Source organism: Poecilia mexicana, unplaced genomic scaffold (assembly GCF_051168715.1).
Source record: "Poecilia mexicana isolate PSO_F unplaced genomic scaffold, ASM5116871v1 scaffold_20, whole genome shotgun sequence".
NCBI classification, from domain to species: Eukaryota; Metazoa; Chordata; class Actinopteri; order Cyprinodontiformes; family Poeciliidae; genus Poecilia; species Poecilia mexicana.
The window spans coordinates 18100278-18124311 of record NW_028263389.1 but is presented as its reverse complement, the minus strand read 5'-3'; the positions used below and the strand labels follow the sequence as shown (position 1 = coordinate 18124311).

At 38.8% G+C, this 24034-nt stretch overlaps 2 protein-coding genes across 7 annotated transcripts in view; one reads left to right on the top strand and one right to left on the bottom strand.

Annotated features, from left to right (window-relative positions):
- Positions 1-411: 411 nt before the first annotated feature.
- Positions 412-6439, top strand: pdss1 (prenyl (decaprenyl) diphosphate synthase, subunit 1). The gene is made up of 11 exons (XM_014997380.2): positions 412-614; positions 1722-1783; positions 1859-1991; positions 2635-2765; positions 2961-3102; positions 3322-3433; positions 3512-3621; positions 4631-4711; positions 4780-4893; positions 4981-5061; positions 5794-6439. Exons 1-11 carry the CDS (start codon positions 459-461, stop codon positions 5932-5934), a joined length of 1263 nt encoding a protein of 420 aa, XP_014852866.2. The 5' UTR covers positions 412-458; the 3' UTR covers positions 5935-6439.
- Positions 6440-6938: 499 nt separating this feature from the next.
- abi1a (abl interactor 1a) overlaps positions 6939-24034 on the bottom strand; it is a 50739-nt gene continuing 33643 nt past the window's right edge. Inside the window, exons 5-12 of one of the 6 annotated variants that reach the window (XM_014997362.2) lie at positions 22975-23078; positions 22345-22497; positions 17237-17328; positions 15671-15808; positions 13023-13271; positions 11692-11778; positions 10619-10801; positions 6939-9536 (exon numbers count right to left, since the gene is read on the bottom strand). In XM_014997362.2, coding sequence (XP_014852848.2) covers positions 9361-9536; positions 10619-10801; positions 11692-11778; positions 13023-13271; positions 15671-15808; positions 17237-17328; positions 22345-22497; positions 22975-23078 — 1182 coding nt within the window. In that variant the 3' untranslated portion in view covers positions 6939-9360. The remainder of the gene's footprint in view (positions 9537-10618; positions 10802-11691; positions 11779-13022; positions 13272-15670; positions 15809-17236; positions 17329-22344; positions 22498-22974; positions 23079-24034) is intronic. The other 5 variants (XM_088001386.1, XM_014997367.2, XM_088001385.1 and 2 more) reach the window with 5 other exon arrangements.

Sequence of the window (24034 nt, the reverse complement as noted above, 5' to 3'; positions counted from 1 at the left end):
AAGATGCAATTATTAAATTGAAACTACTAAAATCTGCATTTGTTAATAAATCTATATTTGTGAAAAACATTGCTTCTTAACATTTTTGGCAGCGTTAATAAGAAACAATGCAGAAGCTTCGAAGAGCCAAAGGTTGAACACTGATGCTAACTTTAACGGCTAGCCGCACAGCAACTAGTCGGATCCCAAACACTGGTATACTTCCTGGAAGTAAAGCCATAAAAACACGTTTTACTGCGTTAATTTATATACGTAAAATAGTCATTATACTTCAGTTTTTCTAAGAAAAACAAATATTTTATAGAAATGGTCCTTATCTTTAGTAACTCACTATATCCGGTGTCCACTCTTATTTTGAAACGTTGTGCTAACCGATGTCCCGCTCGCTGTATTCCGTTTCCGCCGTATCATACAACCAGTTCCCCCCCTCCTGCGCACGCTGCGGGCTGGGAAGCATCATGGCGGGGTCCTGGTGGATGTGCTGCCGGAGGTTGAATGGGGGCTTTACGACCTCCGGTTTAACCGAAACGCTGCGGTGTTTTAGCGGACAGTCCGCGTACTCCTCTGCATCCCCTACGGCTAGGCCGTCCTGGGGCTCCGCACCGGGGAAGGAGGTGAGTTTGTACCTGACAGGAAGTGCTGTCAAACCCAGGAAGGTCATTGAGACAGCCCGGTCCCTCTTCAGCGGTGGTTCCGATCCTCAACTTAATGCCGTTTCCTTAAGGATTTTATCACATTTTGTTTGCAAAAATAATCTACCTAACTTCTGATTGAATATCCCGAATGAGTATTGACTTGTTGCAGGTGATTTTAAAAATATAATAATTTTAGCATTATTTTCAACCTGTGGACAGAAATATTAAGACCCTTACTCTAATCTGTCTGTTTAATTATAATCCTCTTTTCATTCATTCATTCATTTAACATAGAGGCACATGGGATACTTCAGGGACCTCAGGATAAATTATTTTTTAAACTTGCATATCTAAATACTTTAAAATAACTGAAATAAATATAACTTTTGAATCTCTTATAAACCACTAAGGTATAAAACAATTAAACATGAACTGATGAGCTTTTTATCAGATCAATGCCAGTTTGATTTATTTCTGATGAGTTGCTGATAATTTTAGGGTTACAAACATCCCTTTTAAAATATTATTTAATTCAATAATTTGATTCAAGAAGTGAATCTGGGTTTTATTTATATTCGTTGCACAAGTGTTAATTTGGATTGTTGTGGCTCACATTTAGTAATATTCAAACATGTTTCCCAGGACATTTAGTTATAACTCCAGTAAAAAAAGACAATTTAAATACAGAAATGATCTTTTTTCTACCTTATTTACTTCCTTTCACTTAACTTTCCAACTTCAATTAGACATTTAACTCTGTTTATAAATGTGAATCCCAACTAATTAGAATAAAACCATAATTTTATTTCAGTAATTCAATTAAAACATAATTTAGATCATAGAGTCATTACACACAGATATATTTTCAAGACATAATTTCTCACTATTGACAAAAATTTTAATTAAGATTTCTCATAAGATTAGATTAACTGACACCAGTTAAAATATTTTTTAATCAAGCTGTCCTTCCACTAAACTTTCCATTAATATTCTTAGATTCAACACACATCCCGTAGAGTTTAAGATATAGCTGTTATTTTTAATTGCCATATAAATCATGTTTCTACTATGTTTGCTAACTTTCAGAGGCCACTGTTTCCTGCACAAATCCACTCCAAAGCTCTTAACCTGAATCCCTCTTTACTCAGGTGAGTTGTGCCGCTGAAGCATCACTTCTTCGTTTTGTTTACGTTTGTGAAGTTGGTGTGTTTTTCTCTTCACAGACACCGCTCTAGTTCGCTGTATCCGACGCTACGGTATTGCGGCTGCAGGACGACGCACAGCGACGCAAAGTTGAGGGACCCTTTTACGTTAGCGCAGAAAGACCTGACGAGTTTATATGACGACATTAAAAAGGTGAGCCGATGAGTTTAGCATCTAATTTAGAGAAAATAATGGAATAATAAATAGTAATGAACTTAAATGTTTACCACAACATTTCGCAATACTGTTTGTTGCGCCATCTTTAGCTAACTGTATGACTGTTACTGTGTCACAGCAATTAAAGCTCCACAAGCACTAATACTGCGCTTAAAAAGCATTCCTGTTTTGTAATATGGTTCTGTAAAAAGCATATTACACATGAAGAAGTGAATTTTATATTCAGATGTATTGATGCTTTTATTAAACCGACAGTGAAGAAAATAGTAAAATTATCTATCCTGAAAGCAAGGAAAGTTTTAGAGGGTTTTAAACATAATTAACAATAAATTAGAACTCTTATCATAATCAGAGATGTATCACAATAAATGATAAATGCGCACCACTAATAGTAAATTTAAATTCATTCATAATCCCAGAATTAAACGGATTGAAACCAATCATTTTATTTAACTCGCAGCACTTTTCAGTCAGAGCCCTCTGTAGAGTAGCTGCAAGACTGACTGCTACTGGAGATGCTTCCTATCCTTTACGTCTATGATGAGTTTTTGAAGACACTTGGATGATTTATGACATTTAGTTTCCTTTTGTGACAAACGTCTCTTGTTGTATCTAACAGGAACTGTTTGTGGCTAAAACCGAGCTAAAGTACCTCTGCGATTACTATTTTGATGGTCGGGGCAAAGCGATCCGACCGATCATTGTCATCCTGATGGCTCGGGCCATGAACATCCACAGCAACAGAGCCGGGTAATATAGGCACTCACTCCTGCATTCTGAATGTCTTTAAATATTATTTTCTGAGGGTCTTTTTTGCTGTGTAGTTTAAAAACATTCATTGAAGCTTAGTGGAAAGTCACAGGTTGTACTTTACCTTGTAATAAATCCATTTATGAGGCATAAAAGTGTGATTTTATTTTATTTTCTCTCCTCTGCTTCCTGCAGGGATCTGCTCCCGGGTCAAAGGACGATAGCGATGATTTCTGAAATGATTCACACCGCCAGCCTGGTGCACGACGACGTGATCGACGGATCCGACGAGCGAAGGGGGAAGAAGTCGATCAACGACGTGTGGGGGGAAAGAAAGGTACGACTTCCTGGAAAATCAGGGAACTTTACTGTTATTTCTTGCCCCCTTTCCTCCTTTACTCTTGTTTCTTTCATCATTACCCCCTTCTATCCTTCCTTCTTTCTCTCCATCCATTCTCTCTCTTTATGTCACACGTGAATTTAATATTCTTATGCTTAAAAATCTCAGATTTTAAAGAGGAATGAAGACCTGAACTCAGCTTTTTGTCCCTTCCAGGCCATCTTAGCCGGAGACTTCATCCTCTCGGCGGCCACCATGGCGCTGGCTCGCATCGGGAACAGCGCCGTGGTGAAGGTCGTCTCCCAGGTCATCGAGGATCTGGTGCGAGGTACGTCCAAAACGCTCCACATCTTCGTCGTTTCGACGGTTTCTGCTCACTTCCTGTTTTTGTTTGTTTTCCTTGCAGGCGAGTTCATGCAGCTCGGCTCCAAGGAGAACGAGAATGAGCGATTCAAACACTACCTGGAGAAAACCTACAAGAAGACGGCGAGTCTGATGGCACACAGCTGTAAAGCAGTATGTACGTTCAATAAATCAATCAATAAATCAAGTTTATTTGTACAGCACATTTCAGCAATGAGGTGATTCAAAGAGCTTTACATCATAAAAACATCATATAGTCAACAATTGTGAAAACCAGTAGAAAACATATTTATCATCATTAAAATGATAAATTCACATCAAAATATTGATCAATGTTCCAGTTATTATGAATCAAAAGGAATTTTAAACAGGTGGGTTTTTAGTCTTATTTAAAGGAACTCAGTGTTTCGGCTGTTTTGCAGTTTTCTGGAAGTTTGTTCAGACCAGAATCAGAAGACTTGAGAGGTCTGGAAGGTTGATACAACGGCAGATCTTCAGTATATTGTGATGCTAAGCTGTTCAGTGATTTATAAACAAACAGCAGCAAACAGCAGGATTTTAAAATCTAAAAACAAAAACAAACCATCATTCTCCTACCACTTCCCATTATTATATTCTGCGTTTCCACCAGTAGCAACATCCAGTTGTGGATCACGTGACTCGTGCGATGCGAAAAAAGTGCTGAAACTTTTTACTGAAATTGGTGTGTTTCTATAAAGTTAATTTCATTTTGTAATTTCAATTTATGCAATTTTATGGTTTATGGAAACACAGTAATCAGTGCGACTGAAGATAAAGGCATGGATGCATCTTTCTGCAGTGTTAGTTCTTTAACAATAAAAATGTTTTCCAGGTGACAGAAGGCCAACTTTGTAGCCATGTTTATGTGGCTGTGAAGGTTCACACTCAGATTTCGGGCTGGATTGATTGTTTCTGTGCAGTGATTCTAGGTCCAAAGATAATAACTTCAGTTTTGTTTCTGTTCAGCACTTATTTGTTCAGAGTCACCAGGTGACATCATAATGTAGAGCTGAGTATCATCTGCGTAGCTATGGCAACTAATCTTGTTTCCTGTGATAACCTGATCATATTGATGCAGAGACTGAGGGAAATCTGTTTTTCTGTTTCCCACTGATTGTCGTCTGTTTTTGTTCATCTCAAGGTTTCCATTCTGGTGAACTCTGACCCGGAAGTCCATGAAATAGCGTACCAGTACGGGAAGAATGTTGGCATTGCCTTTCAGGTAATCAATACTCCAATTTTGAAGGGTTAAACGTGAAAAAGTTGGGTTCTGATGTGTGGTTTTCGCAGCTGGTGGACGATGTGTTGGACTTCACGTCGGGTGCCGAGCAGCTGGGGAAACCAGCAGCCGCTGACCTGAAACTGGGTCTGGCAACCGGGCCGGTTCTGTTCGCTTGTCAGCAGGTGAGGCAGCAGAAAGCAGTTTCCATTTAAAGAACAGTCAGCGAATCAGAATGGGCATTCTTTAATTTTTTTAAAACTTGTTTCTAGTTTCCTGAGCTTCACGCCATGATCATGCGACGCTTCAGCTCCAAAGGAGACGTAGATCGGGCCTGGCAGTACGTCCTCCAGGTAGGATGGTGAAAAGTTCAGAAAGTGATACATTAAAGAAATAAAACAACTTCCCTTACTAAAACCTTTATAAAAAGTAGCTTTCCAAACATTTTCCGCCCTCATTTTTGGTAATTTACAGCCGATTTAATAGATTTTCATTTTATTACACAAAATACGAATGCAGATCATTTTATTTTTTTCCAGTTTTGATTGTTTTATAACGGATATTTTTCCCAGTACATAAGAAAGAAAACTGATTATGGATGCCACATTGATCCAAGTTTTCATGGATCAATGTGGCGTCCATGTATGTTGATACTTTGAATCATCACAAGATAAATGGATAGATTCATTTTTTCATGCTATATTTGCACTTAATTTCCACTGAGAATGACCTTAAAAGTACAGTAATATTATTTTAGTTCAGTTTTTCTATTAGGTTGGACTCTGTGTTTTAAAATATATATTTTACATCATTTTACATCCCAAAAAAGGAAAAACTTAGTTTTAAAAGTTTATTGTGAGAAAACTAAAATTTTTTGTTCAGTCAGTATTTTATATAGCTGACAAAATGTAAACATTTTTAATTAAGCATATTATAAAAAAAATGTAGCCCTTTGTCATGGAAAGTCGGTTGGTCCTTTTTAAATGGCAAAAATTAAACGTCAATGATCGATAAGATGAGTGAACGTTAGATTAACCCATTGATCGTTAACTTACAACAATAATCAGGTTTATTTCCTGTTCCAGAGTGACGGCGTGCAGCAGACTACTTACTTGGCGCGGCGATACTGCGAGGAAGCCATCCGACAGATCAGCCGTCTCCGGCCGTCTCCGGAGAGGGACGCCCTCATCCGGCTCACGGAGATCGTCCTCAGCAGGGACAAGTGACGCTCCCGCAGGGCGGCCATCTCTCTTTTCAGGCAGCTAAATGTACAACAAACTTGCCCTGCTGCCATGTGGGACAAAAACATTGATGGAGGTTGGATTGGAGCGATTTGTTGGCTCGCAACGTCTAAAAAATGTATTAAGTTAAGAGTCACTTTATCTGTGGTGGAGAGGGCAAGTTACGATTTGTGGAGGTGATGTCAGAGGAAAAGTGCACCTCAGACTTAAACCTTCGTCTTGTACTGTAACCAACGGCCTCACACGCCTCAAAACGGGTAACCGGACCGTTTGAGCCGCGGAGGATGCTGGGGGAAAAAATCTGTAATTCCAAAACGTGATGGAATCGCCGTCATTGTCTGGATGCGACATCTTCGGATCCGTCCAAACCTCAAAGGCCAAACTGTGTGTGTGCGCGTTTTACACTCTGAACTTTTCTTAAGTGTCCTGTAACAACATAAGGCCTTACCACGGCAATGACAGTGTCTCAATAAACCAACTGCTTACGTTTCGGGTTTGTTTTTTATCTCGCCTGATTGAAAAAAAAAACCTCCCTCTTAATCAACCGTTGGCTTCGTGAATGCTGAAGTTTTAACGGTTGTCCGTGACGTACGTAATGCGCCAAGTCGGAGCTACGAAGCTTACCGGAAATTGCCTTCGTCGTAAGCAAACCTCCTCCACTGCGAAAAAAGAAGTGCTGAGCAGAACATTGTGGCTGTTGAAGTTAATTATTTAGTAGTGTAACCAACGCGGAATGAACGGCTTCGTTCACTTCCACCGCTGCCACTGCTAAAACTACAGACAGACTACAATTCTAAAACAGCGCAGAAAATCGACGTCATCGTTCAGAACTCTTCATACTGTTTGCTGATTGGCCCGGTCAAAAATCGACCGGGAAAAATACACACGGCGTAGTGGAGTGACTTTAATCAAGTAGAATTTCATGGCAGGCTTTTTAAACACTTATTTAAAGCTTCTGCTTTCTCCCAAATAATCACACAGAAACAAACTTGTATGTATAATCGTTTATTATAAAAGACTGTACATTAATTTCTCAATCAACATATATCTACAAATGAGCAGAAACGGGTGGATTTCAGTACTTGGACTCATGAATTTGGAAAATAAAAAGAAGGCTGCGACGATCCGAAAGCCGACAAGATGATTCCTGAGTGACTCCTGATGTCGGGTTTTATTGAGAGAAGACCTGCGATCATTTTTTGCTTCGAGGAGGTATTACTTGTTCGGCCTGGATTTTTGAGTCTGAATTCTCACGGCAGTGTCGGATGGGGCCGCCGCAGATTAGCCTGAATCCAGCAGCGACGGTAGGCTGATTCGAGATGGAGGAAAGGGTGACTGCTACATTGTATTCCAAAACGGGGAAGAAGTCGGAGTACCCGGTGAGAAAACATGCAGCTTTGAAGCAAATGTAGAGAGAAATATAAGCATTTTGTATCCACTCAAATCTTATTTTAGAAGAATTAGGGCTTCAACTAATGATCGTTTTAGTACTCGAATATTCTGACAATCGAATAAAAAATTAGCACATTCTTGCAGGCTTTTCATTTAGCCACTTAATTCTTTTTAAAAATATATAAATTAAGAAATTCGTTGAGATGCAAATTAATAACTAAACTTTGCCTAAATATTAGCATTACTTTAATGAATGCTTGATCATTTGTAGCTAATTATTCATCTGCAATTTAAAATCTACTTTTGTTAACTCAGCCCTTTCTGCTTGACTTAACATTAATAAGATGTTGGGCTAATCTTGACAAATACTTTAACCAATTAACTGGATAGCACTGGATTTTGTCATAATTTGAACCCAGCGAAGCTAAAACTATGCCACTTGATTTCTGAGAATATATTTACAAACATTTTTATTCCTAAATGCAAAATGCTTCTATTTTTTGTACAGTTTTGGCTTAATTACTGCTGTGTTCTCTCAGCAAATGGTCTTGAGTTTGTGTATTCCAGTTCACGATTAATCAGTTACTAAATTAATTAATTTAAATCAAGTCGTCACGATTAATCATTTCTATTGTAAAAACAAAAACTAATTTCACAATATCGATGAAAAATACAGATTTTTATACAGAAAGTTTCTGAAAATTATTTGATTGTATTCTAGGCTACAAGAATGTGATAGGAGTCACATTCTTTTAAAAAACATCTTATTTGGGGGATAATTATACTTTGAAGTAAAACTTACTGGATGTTTGTGGTGTTAAATTAAAATGAAAACAAAAGAGGTTATTAAAAGATGAATAGTTGCATAAGTTTTTCATTTTAAAATTAATTTGTCTGCATAATTTATTTTTGATTTGTGAAAATCTCACTTTAAGTGCATCACCATCAATAGTCTACACGGTTCATGTCTTTAATTGTGGACAAGGACCGCACAGAGTAATTCAAAGGGCTGCAAATGGCCCCCTGGCCACCACTTTGGACACCTCAAATCAAAAGTAGGGATACATTATTTTGCTGTTTGTTTTTGTCTAAGTTTCCAGCAAACACCATAAAGCAGATATGCTTCAATGATTTTAAAAGATGACAAATCTCTGACTCTCAGTGCTGCACATCATCTAAAAAGGATATGTAAAAAAAAAAAAGCTGCTCAGGTTTGAATTTTTATTGTTAAACGACTGCAAATGAGGTTTTTGCTACTGAAATGACAATAATTGAACATAAAAATGGACTTTAGCCCGTTAGTTGGTAGTTTGAGTGAAAACTTGGTGCTTCCGTCTCATCTCAAATGAGCCTAACGTCTTGATGCTTCATAAAAAGATTCAAATTCATGAAAAAGAAAAACTCAATTTCTTTATTTTAAGATTAAGTACAAAAAAAAGAAAAATCCCATGGAAAAGTTTGTAAATTGGCTTCAGAGTAAAAACTTCAGTGATTTCGACAGTCAAATTAAAAAAAAAGGAAACATTTACAACATAATTGAAGCAAAGTGGCAAAAAACGTAAAAGACTACATCAGATTTTCATGCTTTGATTCTTTAAAATATCATTTACAGTGTTATGAAATCAAGCCGTCTTGTGTTTGTTTTCCTGTCTGGGCTCAAAGGAACAGCGATCGTCGTTCACTGTTTTTACAGATTTCTGTGAAAAAACAAGCCCATGTTCTGAACCGATACTTGGCCTGAAGGTGCTTTCCTTTCCTTTGCTCATCTTAAAACTCTTTAATTAGATCATCTTTGTTCAGGAGAAATGTATAAATGCCACCCACCCATCCCTACCACACCATCTAAATAGATATCACTTATATTATTTGCATTCAGTAAGAGAGAAAACATTCTGCCATTCTTTAAAAAACAAAATCGGGATCATAGGGTTATTTCTATGCATCTGCTGCTGCAGCTATCAGTCTGTCACCGGGTTAGGATATGACTGAATAAATAGGACTTGTTACTGCCAGGTGGCTTCACTCGGCATAGTGCATGATGCTCTCCACGTAGTTGCCGGGGAACAGGCCGGTGACACCGTTGCAGACGCCCTCGAACCAGCCGTCGTCGTTCTTCTTCACCACGTAGATGATGGCGCCCTCCATGAACGTCAGCTCGTCCTCCTTGTCCTGGGTGTAGTCGTAGATGGCCACCACTGCAGGAGCAGGACGAGAGGCTATCAATATGTCGCCTGACTACTGTAGATTCCAGCTATCCAGTTGTCAACATTACATGCTAAATCTTAAATGTGCGCGTAATATATAAAAGAAAAAGGAACATTGCGCTTTGCTGCTAGTTGTCAACATTATGACAACTAGATAAAGTCAGGAAAGAGTTTTAATAAAAAGAAAAAAGAAGGAAGTTGGTCGGTGATGCTAGCTTGACTATGACAATCTTAAGATGGAGATGTGCAGCAGAATTCAGTGTTTCAGTTCGATTAAAAAAAAAAAAAAAAGAAGTTGACCCACAACAAACAGACTGACAGATCATCAGTGGAGCAAATGTTTAAATTAGCTAATCAACCACCAGTGTGTAGCTTAGCTAGTAGCAGCGGTAGCTAATATACCACAGCAATCACTTAGTAATTGTCGTAAAATAATAAAACTGTGAAGGACTGAATTCTGTTCTTTGTGTGGGAAATTTTTTAGTGTTTTTTTTTATCCTGTTACGTTAGTGGTGGTATCAGTTGCTATGGCAACGGGCCCATATGTAGCAAAGCCAACAGAGAGCGAGAAAGAAAAAGGCTAATATTTCTGTAGCTGTCAGGGTTTGAATATGCTATCTGCGAAAATTACTGATGGATGCACGGAGGACCAGATGAATGAATGACTGGATGGACGCTGGACTGATGGACTTTCTTTTAATAAAACAAGTTAAAAAAAAAAATGGACGGCTTCAAGGACAAAACGGTTGGATGACTGGATAAACGAATGCTTGGATGGACACATGGATGATAAATGATGCATGAATGGATGAAGTAGTGGTTTGGTGGATGGATGAAACAAAGGGGTGGATGAATGAGGGAAAGAATCAAAGGGTTGATAAATGCATGGAAAAACAGATGGATGAATGAATAGTAGGTAAGATGGATGGATGAAAGTACTTTTCCGTCCATTTCTAGACCTGGAAAACCCTAAAATAAAATTCCAAGCTTTTTCAGAATCCCAACCCGTATTCATACAAATCTACGACACTAAGCTGCAGATCAGATGTTAGCACAGGAATCATGAAGCCAACCTTTTTCTATGTAGTTCTTGGGGGCCCACTGCGGGTCTCCGTCGGCGTACGGGTCGTCAAACTTCAGGACGGTGGCTTCTTCGTCCTCGTAATCCACTGGAGGAGGCGGTGGCGGCGGGGAATCGTCAAACATGGGCAGGTCATCCGGCGGCGGAGGCGGCGGTGGAGTTGGGGTGTCTGCTACTGTTGGACAGTCAGAAGTTACCAATGAAAACTTGATTTATAGTTATAAAACAAGATGAGGAGGGCAGCAGAGGGATCATGCAGAATCATTGAGGAATGCACCAACATGCAGAGGGAGAGGTGTTCATATCCAGTGAGCAGGCTCCAAGACATTAATATGTCATTTAATATTCTGGAAATGTTCTCAGACATGCACATATGTTGTTTCTTTACTTCTTCAAAATAACCCAGGTTATGTTTCAGCTAAATCGTGTCCAACAGTTTATTTTACCATTATCCTGTGACTTTTAATCGATTTAAGATTAATGGTCTACTAAATTAAAATTACTTCCAATATTTTAGACCTTCTTTGAGTGTTGTAGTTTGGCCGCCATCCAGCAGAGGGCGCCGCTGGTACAGAATCAAAGATGGCGGCGGGGACTATCAGAACGGTTAAGAGAAAGTGCAAGACGCACTTTATTCGGTTCTGTTTTGAAATATAAACACTCGAGCTCATTAACTTTCACCTCTGAACAAAAAATTACCGATTTGCTACGAAGTTGAGGGATGGGATGTGACGGAAAAGCGGAGAAAAATTACAAACATGGCGCCAATAACGACAGCTGATTTTTAAGGCTGTCGTGAGTTAAAACGAACAAAGTTTTAACATTTAAGAGCAAAAAATAAACGTACGTTTTAAACTGGCAAAGTTCATCTTTACCTGCCATACATCTTTATTATTCAAAACTACAGAAATGCTAAAAGCGATGCATGCATCTAACAACTAAGAGGACAGAACGTTCCAAATCTGCTGTAAAGACAATAATGAGGCATCAGTCATAAAATGCACTTTGCATGCGGAAAAATGCTGAAATAAGTAGGAAGTAACCGAGAGTAGCCTCTTCACTTACTGCTCTCTTGCATCCTGGCCACAAAGCCAGTGAGAGGTATCTGTGGAGTCAGCTGGGGCATGGGGGGAGGAGGAGGAGCGACAGACACTGAAAGCCAGCAGAGAGAGGACAGGAAGGCGAAGAGAGGCGAAAAACAGACAGGAGCCCATCAGTCATCGAGTTCAACTCGCTACCCAGAAAACACACCAGAAAAGCGCACTAAAAGAGTTCATATTTTCTCTTCTGATTTATTTATTTGTTTTCATCTCTGGATCACATTCAGCAACAGTTGAAAAGTTCAGCCTGTGATGAGATTTCAGGGATCACTGGGGTCGGTGGATAAACTGCGGATTATGTTTGAATTCGGTCAGATTGTTCCCTTTAAAAGCAAAAGGTGACTGTCACTATTCACCACAAGGGGGCGCTGTTTCTCCAAGTTTACACTAAAGCGAATAACTGGCTGGACAACATATGTTGATGTAAAGGGCGAGAGGATTCAGATCTGCAGCATGTGGATCTGCCTTTTTCAGCAAGAAACGCATTTAAATACCGGGGGGAAAAACATTAGGGAGATCAGTGTTAGGTTTAATAATTCAGTATAAACTAAATGCAAACTATAATTTTAATTCTGTTTCACTTCATAATAACGACTAGAATCCAGGATCCGAACAGCGAATCTATCAATTTATACCATATTTTACACCATATTTGATGTTATTACATTATAAGTGACTTTGAAGTATGCAAATAAACAAATCATTCCTTTTGTAGATACAATTTTCCCTAAAATTCACCAACATAGCATCGTTTAAAGTACTTGTGTCAATTCAGTCCAGGCCTTTTGGTTCAACCTAATGTCAATACAATGTAGGGCTGATCTGTTTATTTTTTTTGTTTTATTAATAATTAAGTTGCAAAAGGTGCTTTATATATTTGAAATACAGAATTTGAACCAAGTGAAGCTACAATAGTTATTTTCCATCTTAAATGTAAAATGTATATATTTTTTGTAAAGTTGTGGCTTAGTTACTGCTCCGATTTGCCTTTTAAATCTGCATATTCCAGTTAATGATTAAACTATTACTAAATTAGTTGATTTCATTAATCAATTAATCATAATTAATTGTTTCAGCCCTATTCATTATGAAAAGTTTAAAGGATTTCCAATACGGTGAAATGAAAAACCAAGCAAGAAAATATGAGAAGAGTAGTGCTCTTTTTTACAAATTTGTGTATATTAGAGGTTACTTTTCTTTAATTGGTGGCTGTGTGTGATTTGAAAGACGGTGACCTTTCATGCTTCTGTGTCAGCTCAGTGTTTAGGGTTAAAGATGGAGACAGAAGGGCCTTACTTGAGTTTTGGCCGTAGCCAGGAGTGCCTCCGTTAATATGAGGCTGCTGCTGCAGTTGCTGCTGCTGTAGCTGAAGCTGCTGCTGCTGCAGGGAGAACTGCGACGTGACCGAAGGCGCCCGGCGGTAGGTGCCCGTGGCCGAAACCATAGAGACAGAGGAGTTGGAGGGGTTGTGCCGTGAAATCTGCCGTGAGATGGTTCCAAACTGGGACACTGGAGCGGGGCCCAGTCCGGGCCCGGAGGCCACCACTAGACATACCCAGAAGACGGGGAGGAAGGAACCGAGGAGGAGGAGGAGGAAGAGGAGGAGGAAGGGAAATTAGGAAGAGGAAGGAAAAAAACAGACAAGGATAATCAACACCAAGAAGGTTATGGAGAGCTTTTAATAACCGATTAGAGCCCCACATTTGATTAAAACAACACCTAGACAGAACAAGATGAGCTGAGGGGAGTAATTAGGGCTGGACAATATGGCTGAAGAACATATCACAATACAAGCATTTCATATCAGTCGATATTAATAATTGATTAGGTTTTTGTTAGAAATATCTGAAAACTTGTGAAGTGGCTGTTCCCGTTTTATCCAGTTTTCACTCCACACCTTTCATTTAATGTTGAGTAGATATGAGGCCGGAACCTTAAACTGCTGCTACGCTGGTTACTCAGCAAGTGGTTGCTAGGTAACCAAAGAGTGAGCGAGTTGCTAGGTAACCAAAGATTGAGAGAGCTACTGTTCTGTTGGCTCATTTGTGCTTTGGAAATACTTACGGATTATTCTCAGAATGTTGTGTTAGAAGAAATTGCGTTAGCTAGCAGCTAGCGCCCTCTGGTGGACACAGAAAAAACTTATTTTTATAATCTTTTGAGATTATTGGACTGTACAAGACTATATACCAAAACACTAATTTGTTACTCTAGACTGTTGTACAGGGGCAAATACATTTACTTTATATTTTCAGAAGCAATCTTGCAAAATGCGGTTAAAAAGCTTTTATCTTTATTTCTTGTGAATCTCTTTAAATCTTATACTATTCTTACAATTACAATGACATGCAAAAAGAAATAAAAATACCCTCCTTGAAAACATTTATATTAACAAATGTGTAAATTAGCGTATTGTGCAGGGACAGGTTGAGCAGCTATATAGCATTCCCTCTGCCTACATCTCCCAGAATGCTGTGCGGTTCTAGTTTTGAGTTTAGTGAATATTCTACATATTGAATATTTTATCAGATGCATCATGTTTATATTGATCGTGTGTATTATTAATTTATTGTCCAGCCCTATGAACAATTTAAATAAACAATATTACAGAGGCAAACAAAGAAACTGACCATTAAATGTGGCTCAGAAGCAAAGACGAAGTGAGGAATAAGCAGAGGAGCAGCACAAAAGATCAAACCAGACATAGAAATAACTTTCCATTCCAGCCTGGGTGTGTTTGGTAGAGCAAAAAGCATCTCAAACATTTCCTGTTTCATATTTCTACACAATATTCCATCTCTCGGGAGAACAAACTCTCAAACTGGAAACGGGCGGGACCAGAGGAAGTTAATCTTCGGAGGAACACAAACAAACATAGCGGCGCTGTCAGCAGTGGCAGTAATTACAGCTGGAAGAGGGCGGCGACATTCAGAGCAGAAAACCTGCAAGTGATCATCTCGCTGCAGAACTCAGATTTTGTTTGGTTTATGTATCAGACAAAGAGCTGCAACAAAATCCCACATTCAAACCCAACCGCACTCAGATCTGGAGTCAATACCCCTGAAAGACCAATGCCACTGTAAGCTAAGAGGTTCCCTTCATGCTGGCATGATGCTGCCACCACCATGCCTTGTTGTGGAGACGTTTGCTGAACTTTTTCTTCACACCACACATTGCATTGGTTTGTGACATAAAACCCCAACAAAACACATTGAATTCATGTTTTGCAAAGCACTGTGTTGATTAGGAAACCATAAAGGGATTAAAATCGCCGTCACCACAGGAGAGACGCTTCATGTGAAAACAAGTAGATGTGATTCTTGAAAGAGAAAAGAATAAATAGTGAGCTAAACTCGCGAGACTTCTCTGCACCAAATTAAACTCAGCCTTTCCTCATTTAGTCAGCGTTTTCTTTTAAAAGAAACTGAATTTATTGTCGCGTCAGTGCAGCTATTTTCATGTGACTATTCTCATATAAGTGCGACTATTAATAAAAGTACAAGTTCTCGTATTATTGCAACTTCATTCTCGTAATGTTATTTATTTACAGCTTGTTGTGGGGACGTTCGCTGCACTTTACCTTCTTTCTTGTACTTCACCATTAAACTTCACCACATTGCATTGTTTTGTGTATTTCTCGTTTATTCGTCAAATAAAATTGAATTAATGAAACTTTTGCAAAGCATAATGTTGATTAGGAAACCATAAAGGGATTAAAATCACCATCACCACAGGAGAGATGCTTCATATGAACAGTGAGTGTGATTCCTAAAGGAGAGGAGTATGAATATGACATCACCAACCTTCTCTGCACCAAATTAAAGTTTTTATTTAATTAAAGACGATCTGCTCTGCTTGCAGTAAAAACAGTCGGAAGACACCCAGAAGAACGACGCAGCCCAGATCCAGCGATAGAGGAAGCTCTGGAGCCGATTTAGTCTCACCTAAGGCTGCATAAGGAGGAGGAGGTGAAGGTGGAGGAGGTGGCGGGGCCATCCCACCCATGGGAGGAGCAGGTGGAGGAATGCCAGGGGGAGGCGGAGGAGGTGGTGGGGCTCCCGGAGGAGCCGGCACGAACGGGACTGAAAGAGGGATTAGCGTTACTGGGAATGGAGAGAGAGAGAGGAACCTCTGCACCTCCGTTACATAACATCAGAACCACTGGGAAGTCTTCGGAGCGTTTCCACGGCAACCGGCTCGCGGCGTAGAGCGCGGCGTGAATCCTGAAGCTGCGGCAGAAGCCTAAAAAATACTGCCTCATCTGGAGAAAACCAGCCTTCATCAAGGTTATGGTGTAAATATAGACTGCAGGATGATCTCCATAATAAACAGATTTCCATAAAACTCATTAAGATAAAAAATAAATAAATAGTGACTTTCTCTGTTAGTTTTGATAATACCTTATAGATAAAAGATGCTCAGAATGTGTGAAATTGCATCAAACCATTGAAAAAATAAAGTCACGGAAAAAAAATTATTTTTCATGTTTTCCCCCCAAACGACAAATCAACCTATTAATGGAAAACTTAGTGGAAGGAAAAACATAGTGTCGTTGCAAAGTCAGAACTGTTTTCACTGCAAAAACAGAAATGTTACCAAGCATATTTTTAATGCCTTTTTACAGTTCAAATAAAACAAAATTAGTTTATAATTAACTTTTCAGAAAGATATAAAAGTTTGTTGTTAATCAATATTTCCTTAATATTTATAGAAAGTACTAGTTTTACTGGCAGATTATTGAACTTATAACACTCAAAACATTTATTGTTAGAAGTAAAATAATATAGCAGTGAAACTAGTATTCTTTAAAATATTTTTTAAATCAGTATGAAGGAGTCATTGACTGAAAACAAGCTCCAAAATCTTGATGAAAAGTTACTCAAAAGTTACTTTTGTTTTAGTTCAAGTTTACTAAGATTAGTTTTGTGTTTTTGCAGTGTTCTCCAGTTCACTAGTAACGTAATCAACATATTTTTGTTCGTTACGTTTAGTTCTCAAGTGGGATTAGTTTGCGGACATCTCTGTTCGTCCAGCTTTTTCTACCACAGTTTTTCCCTCCACTAAACTTTCCTGCAGGAACAACTTCTTTAGAGAGACGCCGATTTCATTTCCTGCCCACAGCACCAAAAATTAAACTTCTGATCTAATCGCCATGGTAACACTGAGCCGGACTCAGGCAGTACTGTCAAAAAGGCAGGTGAGCGGCACCAGAACCAACATCTGAGCTGAACAGGGAGTTACATGGACCTTCAGCTAAACAGGCCTCTCACAGCTTGGCCTATTTACCCAGCGGGAGGGGGAAGCAGCTGCACCCAGAACACAATGAGTCTTAATAATCCCCAGCTTTGTGCTGAACAACATTTTTATAGGCTAAAAATCAACATTATGCATTTAAAAACCACCAGAGTGGATAAAACTCTGAATCCTGATGGGTTTGTTTATTTGTTCGTTTCAGGTTACTCTGCAGAGGAGAGAGAGGGACAGTGACCTGAGGGGCAGGTGTTGCTCACCTGGTCCAGAGTTGGGAATGGAGGGCGTCGGCACGGCGATGGGAATGCTGCTGCCGCTGTTCTCCCTGCTGCCGCTTCCCCCGCTGCTTCCACTGAAAAACAGGAAAATCTCATTTAATTCCACTTTTTATTCAGAAAGTTATGTACCTGCAGAGAATAACAAAGATGTTAATAATGTTGCAAAAAGAAATTAATCAGTTAAAATGAGCTCGATCATTTCCATTCTGCTGAGAAGCACAATGGAAAATTCTTCACAATCCATTTTATTTGTGATTTTGCTCGTGTGTGGTTTCTATTCCCATTTCATTTGTTGTTTTTGGTCGTTGTGTTTTATTTTAGATATTTAAAATGTCTTCCGGTTCCAGATTGAATTTTTTTTTTTATAAAATTAAAGTTTATTTGTCTTTGAAAAAGGAGACCTAGTATGGTTTCATGAATATATTACTTAAAAATAGTCTCAAAACAACAATATTATAATTTATCTCAATAATCACTGGGACAATTTATCATCAGGCATTACAGGAACAGTAATTATTAACCATTTTGAATTAAAATTGAACATTTTTGACACATTTACTGTTTTTCTTTTTTTGGAACTCTAGATTTACTAGGCTTGGGTTGCTCGGTAACGGGCTGGGCTTCCCTGGGGTTGCTAGGTAACGGGCTGGGCTTCCCTGGCGTTGCTAGGTAACGGTTTGGTGACATTACGTTTGAAAGTTCTTGAAATGGCTCATTTTTAAGACACCAAAAAACATTTAACTTACTGGCAGAAAAGGGCTGGATGGTTTTTTTTAAGCGCTTGGGTTGCTTTTAGAAGCAGTAGAAACCAAACAAAAACATTCAAAATGTGAATTTTGGATAATAAGTAGTCAAAAATGACTGGATAATCCCCCCCCAAAAATGTATAATCACCCATTTTCCACATTGTTTCCAGAATAAAGCTACATCTACTAATTTTTTAATTAATTTTAAATAATAAATGCCCTAAAAACATTCACAAACAGAATTTCTTGGATTTAGAACAGAAGTTTTGCGTCTTTATTGTTTTAGGACGGGATTGCAGCAGGGTCAGATGTACACTAAGCGCTGGCCTTGATAAAATATAGGACATCTGATTGGAGAATGTGTGTCAGCTCTGTTACACGCTGCCTTTCACCTCGGGGCTTTTAGATCAGCAGCCTGGCAAGCTAAAGACCCTCCTGCTATCTCGCTCTCTCTTTCAGCCTGGCCTTGATCCCAGATTTTTTTTTTTTTTTTTTTTTTACTTCAACCTAACATCCAAACATTTACATTTCATCCCTGCACTTCGGTTGACCCTTGCTGCCTCTCACCCCGGTGACCGCAGCTCGACTCTTCGAGGAGATTCCTTACCCGTCTCCCTGGACTCTTACGATTCTTTCCGTCCCGCTGAACCGCCGCTACATCTCGTTATCCACTTCTCTCCCCATCAGAGCTCCCCTCCCTCCTGTCTGACTCGCATCAATCAACCCCCCCTTGGCTCTAAACGCGCTAACAAAAGGGTCACCGCCTCTAAAAGGAGGCTAGTGGCAGTGGGAGCAAAGCGTCAAGTCAGCAGATTCTCATACCTCCATTAAATTACTAAAAACTCAAAATTACATGTTTTTTCTAAACTCAAATTCCCAGAATTCACAGCCATTTTAAAATTCAATTTGATTTATTTATATCGCACCAATTCATAACATGTCATCAAGGCATTTCAGAAAAATAACTTTTTCTTAAATTCACCCCATTAAATCCCACATCCACCGGAATGGATGATATATATTTCTGGATTTAAAGCTGAGTATGTAACTTTTATAAAAACATATATTTTATATATATTTGTTAAAACCGTCACCATGTTGTGACAGTTTGTTATGAGACAGATAATCTGTGAAAACATCGATCTCCTCCAAATCCACCCTGAACCACTACTGTGGTTTGAAGAAACGCTACCGACCAAAAAAACAACCAATCAGAGCCAGGAGGCGGGTCTTAGCGCTGTTAATCAACCTCAGGTACTCACTGATAATTGAGTTAAAGGCAGACAAAGATAAGTTAAAGGAAAACCACTTATCTACTGTCATCAGTGGCTAAGCTAACTAGCCTGAGCATCAGGACGGACGGACGGATGGATGGAATCAGTGTTGCTGTATCCATGATGGTCACTCAGTTCCTCATTATGAACATTTTGTTTCTATGGTCTAGAAAGCAGAACCTACAGATGAGTGGAGCCGTCTAAACCAAACCACTGGCAGCCATTTTTCTCCCACAACAACAAAACCAGTCCTGTTCTCCAACAGCAATAATATCAGACACCATAATGGCTGCTGCACTACACATTAAGGTCCAACAGGAGCTTAAATTCAGCTGAGTCTGACTGAGACTGATGAGCTGAATAAGCCCAACTGATCCCAGGCCAGCATAATCGAATCATGCTAGCACGGTGGTCATATTAGCAGCGGCTAGACTGCATCAGGCTTTTAAACAGAAGCTGCAGCAGCTCCAGGCCACACTTTAGCAACAATAACGCTGAGTAGACACAAGATCTGCACATTTGTTTTGTTCTTCGTCCAAAAATGTGAAGTCAGAAGAAAGAGAAGGAAGTAGTGGGTATTTTTTACCATAACAGTCAGCATAAACAGCTTTTTAGCTAATGAGACCGAATCGTTCACTCATAAGTCAAATTTAATGAAAGCGCAGCCACAGCGTTCGAGGCTCTCCATTAGTTTCTCTCCTCATATCAAATCGCCCTTCATATCCGAGGCTTTTACAGATATTAATATCAGAGATTCTCACCGTGGTAAGCGCCACTTCAAGCCTCGTCAGACAAATACCGGATTTAGTGCGGCAGGAAAAAAGAGAAAGAGGTGTGAACGAGCACTAAGCTGCTGAGGCAAATGAAGAGATTAAAACTTCCTGACATGGAGACGTTTTTCACACAGCAGTGAAACCCTGGCAGCATTTTTCCTCAGCAGTATAAAGGTTCAGATCACACTTAAGGTTTGTTCTTTTATACGTTTTGGGATATTTTAGAGTTTTATCCATGACATTTAAAATTTAAATAGTTAAAATAGGCAAGTAAAATACTAAGAATCATGAGTTTTGTTCTATGAATTAGTTTTTTGCATGATTTTTACATGTTTACGGTCAAAATCTGCAAATTTGCCCACCAGTGTACAAACTAGGGCTGAAACGATTCCTCGAATGATTCGAGTACCTCGATTACTAAAATTCCTCGAGGAAAATTTACCTGCCTCGAAGCTTCGTTAATTTATGTTTTATTAGTTAGCGCACCGTGTTCCGGCCGGGACTTCATTTGCGTTGCGCGGAGCTCTCACTTCCGCCTCTGAGTTGTTGACAAAAGCTAAGTCTCAGCGGCATAAAGTCCAATCTTCAAGATTGGCCCGTGGGGATTTTATTGATTGATGATAATGCCCGACTTTTTATCGTTTTTGGGGAACCAATAAGCATCCTTAAAATGACTGGGGGGATGCCTGGAGTACGGCAGCATTTCTCCTCCGGGGCTGCTGGTTGAAAGCGAACGGCGGGAAGAGCGCTGAGGTGAGCGGATAGACTGAACAGGGCGGGCGGGTGAGTAGCTGATGCTTACCGTGTAAATGTAGCTTTACCGACGAACCGCACAATAAATTTCATATCCCGGTCTGAAGAAACGGGTGGCGGAGCGCATCGTACATGGCTGGTAGATGAGTTTCTGAGTGTGACCAGTGAAGGTGTCGTAAATATCCCGTATTGCTTCCCCCATGTTCGTCCCCCGGTCTAACGGTTCGTCAGTCCGCTGGTCTATTTCCTCCCCTCCACCCCATCTTACGTTCGTTCATTCGCCCTCTCCTCCCACTCCAGGCGGCATTTCCCGTATTTTCAAACCCAAAGCGTGACAGGTTAGGTGGCAAGGTGAGTTTAATTAATCTATTAAACTCACTGAAGATGAATACATAAACTAAAAGCTGGATTGTAGACATTTTTATAAGCATATTTGTGAGCCTGCCTCTTTGTTATTAAATTCAATATAATTTCAGATTTTTCTATAACTTTTCTTCTGGTTAACTTAGAAAGTGAGCTATTATTGTTACAGGTTAGTTTTCTAAACTACAAAAAAGCAACTGTTAGGGATGCTCAAATATGAAAAATTGGACTGATATTGATATCTGATAGTAACACCGGTATTATGCCAGATTTACCAATATTTCATTTTATAATTTTTTTTATCCGATTACTCGATTAATCGTAAGAATAATCGATAGATTACTCGATTACTAAAATATTCGTTTACAACAGCCCTAGTACAAACCCTTTTAGCTATCGAATAATTTTTCTGATGTTTTTTTAGACTGTTCATGTTTTTTTTTCAGCTTCACAATTATTTTTAAATTTATTTCAGTTTTTTAGTTTTAAAAATTGTTCAGTTTCAAATCTTTTTTGAAACTACGTTTTTTTTTCCATTTTAAAGTATTTTCAGCTTCAAAATTATTTAAAAAAATTTTTTTTCAACATCAAATTAAACATTTTTTTTGAGGAACTTTATTCCTGAGTTTCAGAATATTTTTTTTCTTTTTCAATTTTTTTCTCCTTTAAAACCATTTCAGCTTCAAAATTATTTTTGAAATAATTTTTCAGTTTCACATCCTTGATATTTCAAGGATGTGAAAAATCAAGGATGTTTTTTCAGTTTTCGAAGTATTTTCAGCTTCAATTTTTTAGTTTTAATGAAAACAAAAAACTGCATTCTTTTGAAACTTTCCAAAATGTATTTCAGTTTCAAATAAAAAAAATAAAAAATTGATGTTTTTTTTTTTCCAGTTTTAAAATATTTTCCAGCTATTTTTCTGTTACAATATTTGTTTTCCAGCATTAATTTTTTTTTATTTCATTTTATTTATTTATTTAAATATTTATTCATTTATTCATTCATTTAAGCAAACTTTATGGCACCAATTCAGCCCCGTAGACAGGCTCATAGGTTGTAGTCAGAACAATGACAGTAATAAGGACCACTGAATGTGATACATTTGGTGGTATCTGAATGTATCAACCCAGAACCGGGTCCTGGAGCATCCAGTGAGTCCATCTGTCCCTCTCTCGCCTACCTGTGGGTGCGTGGCCTCTGGTTGAGCGACGCTGTGCGTCCGGGGCTGTTCTGCTGGCCGTGTTGGCTGCCCAGTCGGGCCGGACTGGTCATGTAGTCGTTAGGGACCGTAGGCGGCTTCACCGGCTCCAGCGTTTTGTACGGCGTGTTGCGTCTGCAAAAAATAGGAATTTGGTGTAAAAATTTAATTTATTGTGGCTTGTCACGTGTATGGTCTCGTGTATATAAATTTCCACAATTATTTAGATAAATATTTGTTACATTTTTAACATTTTAACAATTTCTTTTGATTAACTATTGAATATAATGTTTATTATGTCTTGTGCTATATAGATTAAGTTTGCTGATGGCACAAACAAATGCTGTTGGATATTTTTCCAAATATTAGTGAGAAGTGTATGTATAATTATGACTCACAATACAATCAAATACATGTAGCCAATTATTTTTATTAAAAATCACAATTTTTGTATTATAATTTCACCCCAAAAAAACAAGATTCACATAAATTAATAGCCAAAGAAATTTAGATCATTTTTAAAATAGCTTCAATCTCTCCTGTTTATCCTCGTTAACCGTTCTGTAATTAAAGGATTAAAGGACTTTGAGGAAACTGGACGGGGCGTCTTACCCAAGCGTGCCTCGCCCCGACATCGGCGGACTGGGCGGCTTCTGTGTTGGCGGGTTGGTCCTGGACAGCGTTCCCGCTCTGACGGCCTGATTGTTTCCATGTTGCTGTGGTGGAAGAAAAACAAAACAGTTGCTTCATTTCACAAAACTCCTTCAGACAAAATTGGATGATTATTACTTCTGTGACTGGAATTAAATGTTGCAGGCTGCTCAGACGGCGCATTTCTGTTGGTCCTGAACTGTGGTTACATAATCCCACCAAACAGTGTATCTGAATTAAGCATGTACTCTGGATTTACACTGAAAAACATAATCAATTATTGCATTTTTGACATGTATCTGAGCTGTCTGAGAAGCCTGGAAGATTTACCTCAACTACAAAATGTTTAAGAACTTTTCCAGGATCTAGATGTTTTGTTTTTGTTCCTCTTTATCCCACCATACCAGTTGCAGTGCTAAGCTAATACTCATGCAGCTGAGTTTCTTTCATCAGCAAACCATTGGCTTCTATCTTAGCACCAACTCTGTTTTAGGCAACAGTTTTGTCAGCGGCTGGATCAGAAAGTTAGAAATTAAATCAGAAGTCCAGAGGAATGCTGAATCATGAATTGAGCAAAATGACCCAACAAGGGACAAATTTGAGCATTTATTTGTGTACTAACCAGGCATATTCCAGCAGCGTAATACATGTTCAGAATTTATAATTTCCCCAACTGCTTATTTCTGTTCCTTAGTTGCCTGCTGTCGCTAAAAAACTTCAAACCCCAAATTAGAATCAACTTTTACTATGTTGGTCACGTTTTGCCTATTCTACCAAGTCAGTTGTAGCAGACATTTGTAAGCATTTTTTACTGTACAACAAAGTTTAGGGTTAAGACTATTTATTGAATTTATAACCAGATTCCATTGCACACTTCTGTTTCTATGAACCATGTGTAGTTCATGCTCTGGCCACCAGGTGGTGTCAATGCAGTATGTATGAACCAACATCTGAGAGTTATTTATCGCTAAATAAAAAGTTATTTATGCAAACTCGAATGCGCTAATAATAAATATTGGTT

Coding starts and splice junctions, on each gene's coding strand:
- pdss1 (XM_014997380.2), top strand. CDS start 459: ATGGCGGGGTCCTGGTGGATGTGCTGCCGGAGGTTGAATGGGGGCTTT. Junction 4,894..4,980: donor TTCTGTTCGCTTGTCAGCAG/GTGAGGCAGCAG, acceptor ACTTGTTTCTAG/TTTCCTGAGCTTCACGCCAT. Junction 5,062..5,793: donor CCTGGCAGTACGTCCTCCAG/GTAGGATGGTGA, acceptor TTCCTGTTCCAG/AGTGACGGCGTGCAGCAGAC.